This window comes from Temnothorax longispinosus, chromosome 12 (genome assembly GCF_030848805.1).
Source record: "Temnothorax longispinosus isolate EJ_2023e chromosome 12, Tlon_JGU_v1, whole genome shotgun sequence".
Lineage (NCBI taxonomy): Eukaryota > Metazoa > Arthropoda > Insecta > Hymenoptera > Formicidae > Temnothorax > Temnothorax longispinosus.
Genome location: NC_092369.1, coordinates 12,169,702 through 12,185,953, shown reverse-complemented (window position 1 = coordinate 12,185,953; position 16,252 = coordinate 12,169,702). Strand labels below are relative to the sequence as shown.

At 45.8% G+C, this 16,252-nt stretch overlaps 2 protein-coding genes across 5 annotated transcripts; one reads left to right on the top strand and one right to left on the bottom strand.

Annotated features, from left to right (window-relative positions):
- The first annotated feature begins 561 nt into the window (after positions 1 to 561).
- Tab2 (TAK1-associated binding protein 2) lies at positions 562 to 14,263 on the top strand. Of its 3 annotated transcripts, XM_071794773.1 has the most exons (10): positions 564 to 1,212; positions 8,786 to 8,924; positions 9,662 to 10,169; positions 10,830 to 11,204; positions 11,537 to 11,767; positions 12,412 to 12,563; positions 12,625 to 12,718; positions 12,787 to 13,062; positions 13,705 to 13,761; positions 13,867 to 14,263. In XM_071794773.1, exons 2-10 carry the CDS (start codon positions 8,817 to 8,819, stop codon positions 13,890 to 13,892), a joined length of 1,827 nt encoding a protein of 608 aa, XP_071650874.1. In that variant the 5' UTR covers positions 564 to 1,212; positions 8,786 to 8,816; the 3' UTR covers positions 13,893 to 14,263. The 3 variants fall into 3 exon arrangements, with proteins under 3 accessions (XP_071650872.1, XP_071650874.1, XP_071650873.1); XM_071794771.1 differs by having other exon boundaries at positions 562 to 1,212; positions 13,705 to 14,263; XM_071794772.1 differs by lacking the exon at positions 564 to 1,212 and adding an exon at positions 3,875 to 4,276 and having other exon boundaries at positions 13,705 to 14,263.
- On the bottom strand, positions 14,015 to 16,206 carry LOC139822770 (pre-mRNA-splicing factor Syf2). Of its 2 annotated transcripts, XM_071794785.1 has the most exons (5): positions 16,061 to 16,206; positions 15,246 to 15,427; positions 14,907 to 15,047; positions 14,530 to 14,825; positions 14,015 to 14,443 (listed from the first exon to the last, which is right to left on the bottom strand). In XM_071794785.1, the coding sequence occupies exons 2-5, from the start codon at positions 15,339 to 15,341 to the stop codon at positions 14,278 to 14,280; spliced, it is 699 nt and encodes a 232-aa protein (XP_071650886.1). In that variant the 5' UTR covers positions 15,342 to 15,427; positions 16,061 to 16,206; the 3' UTR covers positions 14,015 to 14,277. The 2 variants fall into 2 exon arrangements, with proteins under 2 accessions (XP_071650886.1, XP_071650885.1); XM_071794784.1 differs by lacking the exon at positions 16,061 to 16,206 and having other exon boundaries at positions 15,246 to 15,636.
- Between the last annotated feature and the right edge of the window lie 46 nt (positions 16,207 to 16,252).

Genomic DNA, 16,252 nt, shown 5'->3' with positions numbered 1-16,252 from the left:
CGATGTACTTTTTGCGAAGCGACATAGAGAGACTGAAAAATATTTTTCTATATTTTTCACAAATATTCTTTTCGTGAAGCGGTGAATTACTTACACAAGTGAAAAGCATCATTTCAATGGAATATTTTCTTCATTTTTCGCTATGCTATACTTTTTGCGAAGCGACAGATTACTACTTTAGAGAGATAAAAAAATATTTCCCGAATTTTCGTGGAATATTTTCTTAATTTTTCGTGAATATTCATTATCATTTTGGTAAAGCCAATAGATTATGAAAGACAAGGATGGAATACTTTTGTATTTTGTTGCTATATTTCTCGTTCTACTTTCATCGATCTAGTTTTATCAGTTTAATCTCTCTCGATTATTGGCGAGTAATTTCCGCGAGAGTCGCGGTAAGAAGGATCGCTAGATGACAACGAAAGGAGGACCGTATCCGTCGCGACGCTGCGCGTCGGTGTCCAGTCTCGCATACGCGATCTAAAATAGCGCGCGGACGGACGTCGCGTTTTCTCCCTCCTCGTCGTGTCACCGCGGCGAGCTAACGTGACGCGTCTCCCATTCATAAATAGGGACGGCCATCTTGACTACGCGATCGTGCGAGCTCCCGTCGCCGTCGGTCCGCGTCGACCGTCAACGTTCGCGATCGCCTCGCTCGCGAGAAATCATCGGGAGCATTAAATCACGCGCGGGACCGGCGGGACATCGGCGCCTGCCGTCGTCGGCGACGCGCCGGGACGGAAGCGGCGCGGCCGAGCAGCGCGGTGGTCGGTACGCAGTGCACAGCTGATCGGTGGCCCCGACGGACGGTAGCTGCTCCTGCTGCTCGCCTCGGCTCGTCGTCTCTCGAAGGCGAAAACGCGAAAACGGAGCGGACACACATACACACAGAAAGACATATACAGACAGAAAAAGACAGATAGGAGGAAAAACGCGAGTGAGAGCTGAGAGCCGGTGCGGAGTTGCGGAGACTGTGGGCCGCGTGTACCGCGATCGCGCTCGTCGGTGACAGGTGAAAACTCCGTGAGAGACGAAAAGAGTTTCTGCGAGGAAAAGGGGTACGGGATTCTCTTGAAGAACGACTGCGGTGCTGGTCCCTTCCTCTGGCACGGACGAGGTGTAGGTGTTCGTGAAGAGGAAGAGGAGGAGGAGGAGGAAGAAGTGCACGACGTCGCAGCCCGCTCGTCGGACGTCTCCGATGGTTGCCGTCCGGTGAGTCTGCCTACTCGTGCGACTAAAGTTTGGGTCTAAAATACTCTAAAAGCGGAGCTCCAGGGCGACCGCCGCTGCCGTCGCCGTCGTCGCCGACGACGACGGCGATGGTGGCGTCTCATCGCGTCGCGAGGGAGCGACGGGGAAAGGGAACGGAGCGCGCTCTATTACTCGCGGCGGCGACGGCGGTGGACTCCACGCGGCACGAAAATACACCTGCGACGGAATGCACCGGATGGATACGCGGCTGTGCCGACAACAATGCGCTTCCGCGCGGAGGATCTAGACTCGGGGGGAAGGGGGGATATCATCGAGACCGAGTTTCGTTTTAGTCGCGCGTTCGGTTCGGGCCCGTTCCCTTCGGCCGCCGCGGCCGCTCCCCGTGCTTTTCCCCGACTAACGACTTTTACATGTCTCATCTCGTAGTAGGAACTTCATTATCGCTACTTAAGCATATTATAGTGATGAAACTCATGAAAAACATTCCGTGACACGATTGAAACAAAACTGCATTTTCGTGGCAGATGCGTTGAATAGCGTGTCTTTTACCTTGCATCGTTGCTTCATTCAAAATATCACATTGGACGGCACTTGTTTTTTTTACAAGCATTTATATCTTTTAAAAGATATATCGATGACTCCAGCAGCAAAAAATCGAGCACAAAAATGAAGCGCACAGAAAAAAAGAATAAGTACTCTTGATTTGAGAATATCTTTAGTTTCAACGTGGAAATCTTGAAATGAGATTATATTGCGTTAAACGAAGAAAACTTGCTGGAATGAAGTCATTTTATATAGTTTAACCAAGAAGAAAAGTTGAAATTCTTATAGAGAATATAAAAAGAATCAGGATCGTTTTGCTGTACAAAATTTTGCGTATATACGAAACAATGAACACGTTAATTTGAGTACATAAATGGCCGCGTTCAGCAGACACAACTGTTGAGTGTCGTCTTATCAACACGCTACGTTGATTTGTTGGGTCTAAAAGTAAGAGCCAATCACGTTCGACTGCTACTGAGCGGTTTGTTCTGCTGAACGCGCCCAATTTTGACATTTATCTTTAGGGACTCCTACTTTTAGGTGTAAAAAAAGGTGAAATAGATATAATTATTCTTTAGTTTCTGTAATATTTTTGCTGTTAAATTTTCTTACGTTATCTCATAGCATTATTTGTGCACAAAATCAAGTTTTTTTTTTAAGGATTAATTACAAAAGTGGTAGGAGTCCCAGAGACTCTACAATCATACGGTTGAAAGTTAAACTTTCCGTATTGACGTATATTCGTACTTGATAAGTTCGTCCTATAATCTTACGCTTATCTTGTTTTGCAAGTACAGCGCGACGCGGAACGACAGGATTATCTTGAACCGCACGGCGCGGGGGGCGCGACGGATGAAGAAAAAAAAAATATATTCGCCCGTGTCGTACCGGTCTCGATCGTTGCGCAAGATTTATGATAATATTGCGCGAAGATAATCTGTCGAGCGCGAGGCGGCTGTTCGCGCGGCGAGTTTCCGCGCGCGTGGGCAAGAATTATGCGCGTAAAAACGCGCGACGTCACGGCTTTAAACCTGTTACGAGGCGTAAACAAGCGAGCTTCTCTTAAGTAATGCGATCGACTGATAACTCCGGTCGCGTATCCGTATCGCGCGCCCCTTCTCGCACCCTTCGAATGCAATATATTTCCGCCGTCATTACGAATTGAATTATCCAATCAGTTACATAATTTAAATCGATTATCAATTTAAGTGTGTGGGTTTATTGTTCCGACAAAGAGCAGTGTTTTAAAGTTTAAAAGACCGACAAAAAAAAGAATACTCTTGATTTGAAAATATCTTTAGTTCAACATCTTGGAAATCTTGAAATGAGATTATATTGCGTTAAAATAAAGACAACTTGCTTCAATGAAGTCATTTTATATAGTTCAATTACGACAAAAAAATTGAACTTTTTATAAGAAGATTATAGATCGGCACGTAGAGAGAGAGAGAGAGAGAGAGAGAGAGAGAGTTTACCGAAGTTTGAAAAAAGTTTACAAAATTCACACAATGTTATCATTATGCTACCAAGATCCAAACCGGATTGTAAATAGCGTTTTTTTCCCTAATTCATTGTATATCATATCGGTCCTGTTTTACTTATTATCAGTTACGTAATTATAATTATCAGTTACTTTTCTCAGACAAGTATAAAAGATAAATATGATCTTTTTACCGCGTGCAACAAAACTCTTCGTGAGAGTTTCGTTTAAGAACGCAGTAGGGTGAACATCCATTCAGTCCGTTTGACATGTAGCATGCAGGGAGGAGACGAGAGGGGGCCGAGTATCAGTTGTACATACAACAGATCGCGGTCGGTCTCTGCCACTGCATCAAATTTAACGCCCCGCCATAAAACAAATGTATCGCGTGCCTGTCATAACATGCTCGCGGTGGAGCGTTACGCCTCGCGCCTCTCGCTGCGTCGGTTTATTTAAAGTCGGAGTACATACTAGCGACGATTGGTCAACCGTGTCGGGCCAGGTGCTCGTTTCCTGCGATTGAGACGTCCTGGGGCGCCGTTGAACTCGGAGCGAGTGGAGCTGCGAGATTAAATGTCAGTTGTATACATAAAATTCATTTAAATTTATATTGTAGGGCTACCTCGACCGTTGGCATAAATTTCGCCAAGCGGGAACCTGGCTGATAGATTTGGAGCTCCTGCATTTGATACCGCTATTTCAATTTTATCAATGTGTTACCGACACCTCAATAATATCTCAATAATCTTCCTCGTGTTAATATTGTAATATATAAATCATGAGAAGGATATAAATTATCGATATCCTAATCATCCTCATCTTAATGGCGTTCTCTTAACACATTCTATCGCGCTTGGAAATCCTGAGATTCATATACCGGCGCGGCGCGGCGCGGCGGCTCGAAAATCGAATTAATCCAACGCATGTTATCGCATTTCGATGTAATCGCGTCATTATGAAGCACGATGAGATCCCGTGGATACCTTCGTCTGGCGAAGAGGAAAAATGTTTACCGGTTTCTTCGTGGAATGAGCGACGACGGTAAATTGCGTAATCACTGATAAATTGATCGCTAAACTTACCCGGCAATTTCGCTTAATGGTTCATTAGGATGCGCGCGCGGAAATACCACGTCTGATGAAAGTTTCTGTCGGGATATAACTGCACGGAATTCGGATTTAAAGACCGAAGATATTTACTTCGAGAAGGAAAGCCGCTCCGAGAAAGAATTGATATCGACTTCGAGGAAGGGGGTGAATTACGAGAGCGATCTAGTTCGCGTATCTCTTGCCTTGAGATAATTTGAAACTTTTTGACTGATATATCAAAAGTAGACTTTTAATATATTAGTTTATTTTTCCAATATATTCTCTTAAAACTTTTCTTCGATTTAATTAAGTTATTTAAGTAAATTGCGTTGGCATTTAATTAATTTAAATTCCACCGGTTCGGCTGATGCAGACGACGACGACGACGGCGACGGCGACAACGACGGTGATGTCTTGCGGATTTTCTCGCGGGAGGGAAAAAGTGTGATATTATTTTCAGTGTAGTTGTGGCGTTTATTTTTGCCGGCGCTCGCGCGGCAGATGAGCGACTTATCGTACGGCTCTGCTTAACATTAATGGCGCGCGTCCCCCGTCAATTATTATTCTTGGTTCCTTATTTTCGTCTGGTGGCCGACTGACTTGACGCCCCCCACGTGCGTTAAACTCCCCGGCGCGAATCGGATCTCGTTGCGTTGGATTGCCTCTGTCGCTTTAACAATCTTTAGGAATGTACTTGTAATAATAAAATAAACCCTTCATCCCACTAGGTGGGTCGTTTTCGTCCGGGCGAAAATCAAATGTAGTTGTAACTTTTGAAAACGGGCTCCATTCTTTTAATACAAATTATGTGAAAAAATTAAATTGTTTATAATTTTATGATTGATACTTCAAATTGAAGGTTTGAATTACCTCCATGAATTTTTTCAGATTTTTTGTAACACTTTAACATTAAAAAAAAACGTCAGGACGAAAACGACCCACCTATGCGGCGTAAAGGTGCTAAAAAAAGCTAGGGGGGCGAAGGGTAAAACATGATAATTTTATTTAATAAAATCCTAATTCAACGTGTCTATAAAAATATTCGAGAATACGTTTGGTCTTTGGGATAGATTCGCAAGCACCGCCGCTCTAATCACCACGCACGGTTCATTGCGTTCGCGCGCGCGCGTACGTCGCTGTTAATTACACGTTATTACGGGCAATTAGTTCCCAGACGACTGTTGCGAGCAACAGGTGTCGGATGGACGTGTAGCTTATAATTTCGGAGACGTGCGATTTACGGTCTCTCGATAATTAACGCGATTGTCGCTGTATTGAATTTACAGGGAAACTCTCGCTCCTGCCTTGCTTCTCCTCTGCAGAAAACCGCGTACGTAGTCGGAAAGCGATTTTCCGTGACACCCGCGCGAAATGCCCTCGCTATCGACAGTGTCGCTCTCGCGGGACACTCGGGGATGTCGGCGGATTTCCGCGCGACGCCTGAGAATAATTCCGCGCGGAAATAAAACAAAACGGAGAGGGCGGAGGCGTGAAATATCGGGCGGAATTCGCCGCTTTTCCTCCCGTGTTTCTACACGTACAGCCCAGACGAAAACAGCGACGCGGTCTACGTGTATACGCGTGTCTCTCGGGTATTTCATGACACAAATATCTTCTCGGCAGCCTAGAATTCCGCTTTTCCTTTTTCGCTTGTCCCGACGCGAACGGCGCTCTCGTTCCCCCCTTGAAACGTCTCCCCGTCGACGTCAGAGGCGTCCCGAAACTTTCGGCTTTCCGGTAGACGGGTAGAGTCCTCATCTGTCTTTATTTAATATACGCGATTTTATTCTCTTATCGAAATGTAACATATTTTAGCTGTGACGGATTTTCTTCGACCAGCTCGACGTGGAGCTCTCTATCGCGAAAATTTGACTAAATGAAAGTTTGCTTCTCGATTTTGTGTAACATATCGTCTTTAATTATTTTTAGAACTAGTTCGTAAATTAAAAAATACACATACTTGTATTATAGCTCAAATATATTCGATTTGACGAACATTTTGGCGTGAAAAGGTTCGTCTCTCTCTCTCTCTCTCTCTCTCTCTCTCTCTCTCTCTCTCTTTCCCTCTCTCCCTCTCTCCCTCCCTCCCTCCCACGCATTCGGTTTACTGTCGCGACTCGTTTAGGTTTCACTCTCTTTCCATCCTTCCTGCGATAATTGTTTCGAATGAATTCGTGCAGGATGGCAATGGCATCTACTGAAAAAGTGCCTTCGGCACGAGCGGATTCGTTTCTTCGGTTAATGGTGCGCGAGATTCACAAACGGAGCCGGAACGGATTCGCGGCATTCGCGCAACCACCATCTTCGAGTGCCGTCTGCCCACTCGCATTTATTTACATTTCGCTCATTTACATATAGACTTGTTTTCGAAAATCTCGAGAAGGAGAGCGAGTTGCCAAAGAAATGGAAGAGTAAACGAGTCTGAAATAATGGGCAGAAGTGAAAGACACACGAGCTTCATGTAAAAAATTTGTATTCAACGCGTAACCATGTTCCTTCTTAAATATCTAGAAAAATAAAAAGAATATTAACGAGTGTTTTAATAGGAAACATGTGGGACATTGCGCCAGATTAGATTAAATTAATTTATTCGCTGAAGAATCGAGAAACGACAGAAGGTACGAATGGAAGTGGATGATGGCGCGCCAATAAACACTTTTCTCCCTGATTGATGCCTCGTTCACCTGACCCGCCGTCTTGCCAGGTGCGAGTAGACGGAAGAAAAGGAAGCGACGGAAATTATTAATTCTAGCACTTTATTCCGCCGCGTGGCTATGCTCCAAATGCAAATTCCACGCGGCCGAAGCTTTTTCGTCCCCTCCGAAGCTTTTCCGATCGAATTGGCGTCGCGCCGTTTGCCAATCTGCGAGCTGGCGAAAAAACAGTTAAATGCACAATTCGGGGAAAAAGCACTTTGTATCAGACCAAAAAAGAAGTCGACGGTAATATATATTTTCTTTCGATCACCGAAAACCATTCATATACTGGTCCTGTAATATCGTCTGATCGATGCTATTTTGATTGTAGATTTTTTTTCAGTATTTTTATCTCTTAAATTGACTTAGATACATTTGTTTATTATTATTGCTGACACGTTAGACGTTTTTCTATCAGACAGATTATCATTTTCCGCGAGCGATCTTTGTCGCAAATAATAAAATATTATTCGCAAAATTTCATCACGGCTGCTGGCGGGAGCGAGCGCGTGGCATGTTCCTCGGTGCCGGCTAATAATTATGTGGCACTCCTATACGTGGCGTACCGCACAGGTGTCCACCGTTTTCCTACGTAGCTGCCAATTCCGCGATGTAGCGGGTGTCGTGGAAGCGATCGGCCGCGTGGGAATAGGATCGAGATTTCAAATTAGCCCGCACGGATTTTGGCAGTTTTTGACAAAAAGAATCTTCGCGATGATTCACCTTCGTGCGTAAGCATACGCATTTAGATATCTCCTTAATCGCATTGCCTATGTAGTTGTCATTTTTCGACTGCTATTTACAGAAGATAGGGGTAAGAACGCAAACGCCATGTACTTAATGTACAGATATCGTAATGCGAGTGGAGTGTATAAAAAAAGTTAGTTTTTTTTTAATTAGATTAGGTTTATTAGATGATATCGATTGTATTTTAATTATTGATTTATGCGGGAGAACGATGTATATTTGCGCGCGATGCGGGGGTTGCTTTCTGCGGGATAAACGAGAGCTTCTCATTCATTACCGTGTAGAAGCAGGCGAACAACTTGGTTCGACTTGTGCGTTACTCTTGAAAAATGGGTCAGCCAGGCGGGTTTATAAATACGATAAGATATGCCATCGAGAGAGAAAGAGAAAGAGAGAGAGGGAGAGAGGAGGGGGGAGGAGGGAGGGAGTGGGAAAGCTTTCGTCTTGCTTTCCTGCTTGGCATAACGAAGGGGCGAAAGGAAGATCCAAGTTTCAAGAGTAACGCGTCGCACCTGCCGAAATCGCCCCCCGAAAAAGAAACAAGCGCGCGATCGCGTACGTCTTCCGATTGCCAGGTTCCACGGTCTCTTTCTTTTACTTTCTCTCCTTCCTTTCGTCGCACGTGGTCGAATCGTCGAGAGTCTATCGCCGATTTCCGCGACTCTCGTCCGACATTTCGCGAATTCGCGCGCTCGCCGTTATCGAGATCGCCCCCCCAGAGTCGACAGAGTCGACGAGGAGCGTTCGATCTGGATGCGGCCCAACTCGCGCATCCAATGAATTATAAAATATCCACGTTTCTGAGAAGGCTTCCGGATCGCGTTATTACGAGCGCTCTTGGCTCGTCTCTAGTCATCGTGGTGGTATTACGACCGCATCGCGAGAGACGGGACGGCGGACCGGGCGGATCCCTCTTGGCGCGCGTCGTTATTAGCTTGAATTAACGGGGGAGCGACTACCTAGCGACCACCTTGTATCGGGTCCGACGACATGTAACGATGATATACCTGCACCTGCAGGTAGGCCCTGCCAGGAGGATGGGGGCCCACGATGGGGGAGTGCCACTGCTCTAACATCACTATCATGCAGCTGTTCCACGAGCTGAAGCAGCAGTTCCCCGCGCTCCCTGATCACGTCGTCTCCCAGTGCATCGCCCAGGTATACAGGTGGCCTTTGTCCGTCAGGAGTGTGCGGCCCTATTAAACGCCGACCCACCCGTCTCGGGCGCGAATCTTCTCGAGAGACACGCTGAACTAACTCGTCGTCCCTAGTCGCCGCAATAACGACTAACCGCCGGTGCCTGCAACACGGTTTACGACGTGCGACTTAACAAGGATTAATAATTGCATCCCCTCTCCCCTTGCCTTCCTCGCCTGTGTCATGCATCGCTAAACTCATTTGCACGAGCGTGGAACCTGTGTGTACGTTGTTTAAGTGTGTAGGTCCTCCCAGGATGGACCGGATGTACCTTTCGTCACGTTTGAATTAATCGATTTGGAAACCATCTTCCTTCGAAGAAATAACGTGTTAAATTTTAGAAGAAAAAAAAACACGACAAAGTCACATTCTACCAAATTAATTGGCTGGATTTTAATAAAATTTTAATTACAAGCAAAGAGTCATACGGTACTAATAATTGGATGACATTCTTTGTGTCGATGAAATATCGCAGCTAAATTGACCAGACAGATTATAGTCAGAAGGAACATTCGGTTTCGATTATTCTGGGATCGATTATATATAAGTCTTTCCTAGAACACGCGTGTAACATGAGCGATTAATTGTAAGCGATCGCGAGGAGAAATGCGGGCTCGGGACGCGTGTCCCTCCTGAGCCGGAAACCGACGTCGGGGACGATCGGCGGCAAGCTGATCCCAGGTACGTGTGCGTTGCAGAACAGCCACGACCGGGAGACATGCGCGAGAAGCCTGCGGGCCACCCAGGAGTCCCGTCCGTCGCCGGGCGCGTTTCCACCCCCGGCCCCCTGTATCGGCGTGCAACAGCCTGTACCACCGTCGCAGTCGCAGCAACCGCAACAACAACAGCAGCAACAACGAGAGCAGCAACTCGCGTCGCAGCAGCGTTGCTGCACGATGAACCAAACGGTCGCGAGCAACGTCGGCGTCGTCGGGCGTCCCCATCGACCGGCGTCGCTGGACATCGGTATGACTCGTCGCTACCCCCCCGCAGGTTGCACCCGCACCGCTGCCGCCGTCGCCGTCGCAGCTGTGACGCCGGCGTCGTCCAGCGGTATCGTCACCCCCTCGTCCGCGCCGGCCGCCTGCACGTCGCGGGGCTTCTTCGACGACGGTTGCACCGTCAATAGCAACAGCAACGGCAGCAACGCGCCGCCCGGCTTCGAGCTCAACGTCAACGTCGCCTGCAGCCCCGCGGGCAATCGCGGTACGGAAGACGGACGTTGTCTCCTTGCTGGAATTGATATTGTACTCGCACCATTTAACGCTGAGAATCCCGAGTTGTAAAGCAGGGACTGCTTTACAAACAAAACCTACGAAAATTGGAAATAGTATTAATTATTTTTCGTGAGAGATGTTTCAAGAAGGAGACACAGCGATTTTACGATGTAAATTACATGTTACAATAATTACATGTTAATATCGAGCGTTAAATATGTGATACGATCAAGCAGCATACAGACGGAGAATTAAATTACGATAGTATACCAAATCAAAAGAGATTGCGGAATGATATTATTTCGCTTGTGATGACTATATAAGAGATAGGATAGGGTGTTAGAAGAGTAATTAAAAGCGAAAGCGGATTGTATAGCAACGCCATATGCTCTTCTCAGAAGATCAGAATCTTGCTCGCTTGCGACATGCTTCTTTATCACGGATATTATTAGAGATAATTCATTTTAATCGCGCTCATAAACTCAATTATCATTCGACAACCGCTCGGACGGACCAGTCCGACAGTTGACTTCGATCACACACCGTCGACTTCTTTTGGTTTCAACCATCGGCTCTAAAGTTCGCGAGATTTATCGGAAAAGTTTTTTTTTCCAAGAGAGTGTATCTAATTATGATTTTATATCGGCAGATTTTCGAACGGCACCAGCGAGCGGTGCCTGTAAACGAAGCGACCTCGCGGTCGTGCCACGACCTCATTACGCCGAGCCTCTGTTAGCCATCGGGAAGTCCGAGACGCAGATCGATCACACGCGAAGTTACACGTCAGTCAGCCTGACCCTCCGGCCGCCCTCCTCCGAGCCGCAACCTCCGATCGATATTAGGTCGGAAGGATCGAGCCTGACTTACTCGACCTCGTCCTTGGACCCGCGTGGCTTTCAAAGCCGCCTGCAGATCAGCATCGGTCCTGGAAACGTTGGCAGCGTGGCGGCGGCGAGGATCAGACCGCCGATGACTAAGCCGTACATCCTGCCGCCGTGGACTCAAAGCCCACTGCGGTCGCCTGGTACGTTTTTTCGATTTAAAACGATATAATTCAGACTTAGCTTCGAGCTTCGACACAAGAGTTTAATTTATATTTTAAAAAGCAGTATATAATGTAGAAAGAGATTTTATCGAGGAAAAGAGAGAAAGAAAATATATATATTTGTGTAGACTATGATGTAATATGAAACACGAAGCGTAGTGTAGGCGTGTGTATACGAGGTATTCTCAGACGTCTAATTTTAGTAAAATAAAATTACAATTCAATAAAAATTAAGAATATAGATTCTCTGTATTCGTCGAAGAATTTATTACTAAAATTAACACGACGGGGTTTGCCTGTATCGCACTCAGAACTTCCGCCAGAACCACCGAGCCAACTGCCAAGGCCTACGACGACGATGAGCGCGCCGACTACACCCTCCATACCGCCGACGACGAATATCGTCCTAGGTTGCAGCCTCCCGACGACGCCATCCGGGCCCACGACGAGCAACAGCGGCGTCGCGCCTCCCGCCGTCGCCGCCTCTTCCTCCATCGGGGACCACGCAGCTTCCGATCGAAACCGATCGCCGTTGTGCCAAGGTGAACACATGGATCGGGTCGGAACGGGATGACACGCAAACCGATATCGTCGTCGCCGTGCTCTAGCAATTGCAGAATCGCGCGCACGTGTATATTTACCTGGAAGTCACTCGGTCGCACGTACTACGCCCACGCACGCAACGCCGGGAACGATATTTACGCATTCCTGACCCCACGCTCCGGGCTATACATAGCCGCGCGCGCCCGCGGTTACAACTACGCGGACCACCTGATCCGGTTTTTCTGATCGCGAGAGTCCGCGCGCTATCGACGCATTTCCTGGACGCTATTACGCTAAATGGTATATACGTTCGCGAAGGTCTTCCGCGTTTTTCCCTTTCCGATACGCGATCGAGGAGCACGACAATGCTGTGAGCAACGCGGAGAACCGGTGTCGTTGCGACCGTTAATTTGTGATGCAGATGTGACAGCTGATGAAACTGTCTTGTATCTAATCCGTTATCGTAGCGATCGATAAAGTCCGAATGAGGCGAGGTGATATATGATAAAATTAATGAGTCATCATTCGCGACAAAGCAGAATTAGAAAATCGCCATGATTGAAGTAAGCTCTGAAACTATTTGACTCGCCTCGTGCGTCGCAGTGCATGCATGCCAACTAAAATAGTCCTTGAAATTTTTTAGTGGAGGAACATCAAAAGAAATTAGTTGCGGAGCAACTGGCCAGGAAGGAGAGGCTCGCCAGGGAACTAAGAGCTGAGAAGGGACGACTCGAAGCGATGAAGAAAGAAGTGCAGGCGTTAGCTCGACCAGTCGATCCCTCGGTATCGCCTCAAGTACGTGGCAATGATGATTGATTCTCAACGATATGTATCTCAACGCGTGATTTTTGTGCAGGAGCTGAAGAGAAAGCTGAGGAGCGAAATATATATGCTGCAGGTCGAGTGCGACAGATTGGCCGACGAGGTTGATCAATGGTCAGACAGACGAGGTATCTATTTCCTATCGCGCTGTCGCGGACGAAGTTAGGAGCGACTAGCGAATAACTCGTACTTTCAGTACCATTGGGCGAGACCAACGAGGAGTTTTATCAGGGCATTTATACCGGCCAATCGTTGCCAACGAGACTTCCGAATCACCAACCGCCGCGCTTACCGAGTCAACCACCGGCGTGGCGGCCGGAGCAGCCGACGACGGTCGCGAGTGATAATGACCGGGAGGAACGGGACGAGCCCTCGTGGGTCTGCACCATGTGCACCTTCGACAATCATCCATTGATGAACAAGTGCGAGGAGTGCGACATGCCGAGACTGTTGAACCGCGGCAGCAGTGCAGGTATAAGCTCCAGCAAATCGACGAGAGAGTTGCCGTCGACCTCGTTGTCATCGTGGTGATAGTGAACCGTCCCGAACGCTACTCCGATTACACGAAATAAAATATTCAGCGTCGCCTAACAGCATGCCGACTTTTGTTACATTCTTCACGAAAACTCGTGAAGGCCGTTTCCTGCGATTATACTAATCGATTGGATTTTGATAACGCGATGAAGCGCTTGAATAAAAGTGATATATTTTATCTTACTGTATTTAAAATAAAAAAAACTCTAACAGAGTGTGAGAGTGTTGTTATAACTATGTTATATATATAGAAATTGTGTACTTAATTATGATTAATTATATTAATCAGATTTTTAGTAGAATAAAGGAGAATAGAGCTTGCGATTCTGTTCTCATTTGTTAGAAATATATATGTGTGTGAATTTGATTTGTTGAATTTGATATCGCATGAAAATTAACGTTCCATTCATCTTTTATTTCTAAGCTATTAACGTAAATTGATATAGCATTGATATTTCTTGGCGAAATGTCATCTTTGTTTTTAACTCGCAAGGTAAGGAAAGGAATTTTATGCCTGATGAATTATATGTAATATTTTGTTAAATTTTTTGTGGCGATAATAAGAGTCTCGAATTTTCAGGGGAGACGCAAGATATTCATATACGAGTAACGCATCACCACAATTTTTCGCCACGGCGTGAGTATACTTTATACCGATGCTTCCGTTCAAATCAAATTAATATTTTGCAGGTATAAAAACTATTTACTTTACTTTTAAAATAACGACGTATTATTTTTCCAGATATAGTGCACAGTTGGGTGGTATGATGCGAACTGAATTAGAAGTTTTCAAAGAACTGTACATACATATAAAAAAGGATTATTATTTAAATTAAATAAACAAATTTTGTAGGGGCTAAGTGATTGTAATAGAAGATATGTGACTAATGTAATAATTTAACTTAATTTTTTATTTACGGTTAGTGCACATTGCCCGTTTTCTGGCAATTACATTTCTCTCTTGTCGAGGCAACCTCTACGCGTTTTCAGATTTTCGCATATCGCAGAGATTAGGCGCCAGTAAAAGCAACAAAAGATACATTCTACTAAACACTACAAAATTCTTTTCCCTCCAGATTCTTATTTGTATAAAAAGTCATCGTATAATACGTAAAATACAAGTATTTGTGATAATTACAGCAACGTTTTTCCGTTATATAGCCGTACCCCTCTCCAAGTTTAGCTTCGTTTCCCGAGTATACTCGCCGTAGAATCTCTCCAATTTCTGATTGAACTTGGCGTTACGCTCGTTGATATAATCGATATCCGCGTCGTCATTGTGCATTCTACGTCTACTGTATTTCTCTCGTTTTGCAATCCTGCAAAAAAAAAAAGGAAAAGATGCTAAATCCAAGTCTTATCAGAGATTGCATTATTTTAATACAAGATCGAAAATGTTACTTACTGCTTCTCCAAATTGGTAACCATTTTATCTACCGCTTCTTTTTTGTCTTCGTGCAAGCCGTGCAATATCGTGTTCGGATCGCCGTAAAAAGCAGGTCCTAACTTCTCCTTCGCCTCCTCATATGCCTCCATGTTCGGTTTAACGTTTTTCACCAGTCTATTGTAACAACGTATCGCCGCTTGCTCGTAGTCCGAGAAACCTGGATCGGGATTCTGTTTGCTTTTCTTCTTCCTGGCTATTCTCTCTGCTTCCGTGGCATCGATACTCAGCAATTTTTTCCGTTCGTAGTCTTCACCCTGAAAAATCAGTTAAGTACGCAGCGTAAGTTACCTACATAATTTCATACATTTAGTTAAAAATACAATGAATCTTGGTACCTTAGTCTCTGCCTCTTTCCTAGCAGCTTCGTCCTGCATTATCCACTCGGCCTGCCTCTTGCGGGATTCCCAATTGGCAGGCAGCTTGTTCCTCTTATCCTCCTCCACGACTTCCTTGTGGTTCTGCATTCTGGCCTCGTTCTGTTAAATCAATGCTTTATAGACAAATCGCGACGATAAATTCCAATAACGAGTACGGTTAAAATTAAAAAATCAACATTCTTGCAAATAAAGGAAAGAAATAAGACATTTAAAACTTGAACAGCATCTTTGGAGTATCGGAGTTAGCTTCATCTCAAATTCTCGGAATAGGTTAGCTTCGTTCTGTTATGAACTCACCCTCTTGGCGTGCAGTTCTCGGAGTCGTTTCAGCCTTTCCTCGTGCTTTGTCGTCGCGGATTGCGCGGACGACGCACTCGGCCCAGCGTCATCCATCGTCGAGTAAAATGAGATGCAATTTTCCAAACTCGGGCGGACTAACGTAAATACGTAAAGACGGCAACTCAAGAAACTCGTCAATACTGGAAAGAGAGAGAGAGAGAGAAAGAAAGAATTTTCGTGGTGGGTCGCCATCTACACTCTTGAAGTGCGGACGCAGAACTACGTAGCTGCGTACACGTCAACCTTCTGACATCAAATACAAACGGCGTGTGCTCGAAAGATAGAGCAAGAAAATCGCAGTTGGAAACGTTTACGCGTAAAATATAATAATCTACATCAAATACAGTTTAAAGGAACCAATCAATCAATCAATTATTCAATTTATAATAATTTACATTGCTAATAATAATTATATTGTTTGCAATCTATATGAAAAAGATTCGTACAAATATACAATGTAAAAAAAACAATCCATATAGATAATAATTTTGAAATTTATCACAATTGGAAAATTGATCGACCGATGTTACAATCGATCCACCACGTCGCTCTATCATCGTTACCGATTCGCGAGATCTCACGCGGACGTCACGAGCGGAAGAGAGAGAGAGAGAGAGAGAGAGAGGCGCGTTACCGGCGAAGGTCACATCTCGTTCAAGTGACGCGATTCGACGTATACATATATACGGGGATCGATCTCGCGCCCGCGCGCGACGTTTCGGAGCTCGGAGCGGAGCGGAGATCACCGAGATCATCAGCGCCGTGATATGTACCTTACGGTCATACGCGATACGCGTTTGCCAGTGTTCCCGTCCAGTCCGATCGATCCACGTTCGCCGACGTTCCGGCCACGTACCGGCCGCGGATCGCATTATCGAGCTTTATCCCTCGCGCGACGCGCGACCCGTTGCCCGATGAGGCGCGGGGCGCGGTGCGACTTGACACGCACGCTTTCCACCTTCCTC

Excerpts from the sequence above, each read along its gene's own strand:
- LOC139822770 (XM_071794784.1), bottom strand. The coding sequence starts at position 15,479 with ATGGCGACCCACCACGAAAATTCTTTCTTTCTCTCTCTCTCTCTCTTT. Across the intron at positions 14,826-14,906 it reads GGAAAGAGGCAGAGACTAAG|GGTGAAGACTACGAACGGAA; the intron begins GTACCAAGATTC and ends CTGATTTTTCAG. Across the intron at positions 14,444-14,529 it reads GTTACCAATTTGGAGAAGCA|GATTGCAAAACGAGAGAAAT; the intron begins GTAAGTAACATT and ends TTTTTTTTGCAG.
- Tab2 (XM_071794771.1), top strand. The coding sequence starts at position 8,817 with ATGGGGGAGTGCCACTGCTCTAACATCACTATCATGCAGCTGTTCCAC. Across the intron at positions 8,925-9,661 it reads TCTCCCAGTGCATCGCCCAG|AACAGCCACGACCGGGAGAC; the intron begins GTATACAGGTGG and ends TGTGCGTTGCAG. Across the intron at positions 11,205-11,536 it reads AAGCCCACTGCGGTCGCCTG|AACTTCCGCCAGAACCACCG; the intron begins GTACGTTTTTTC and ends TATCGCACTCAG.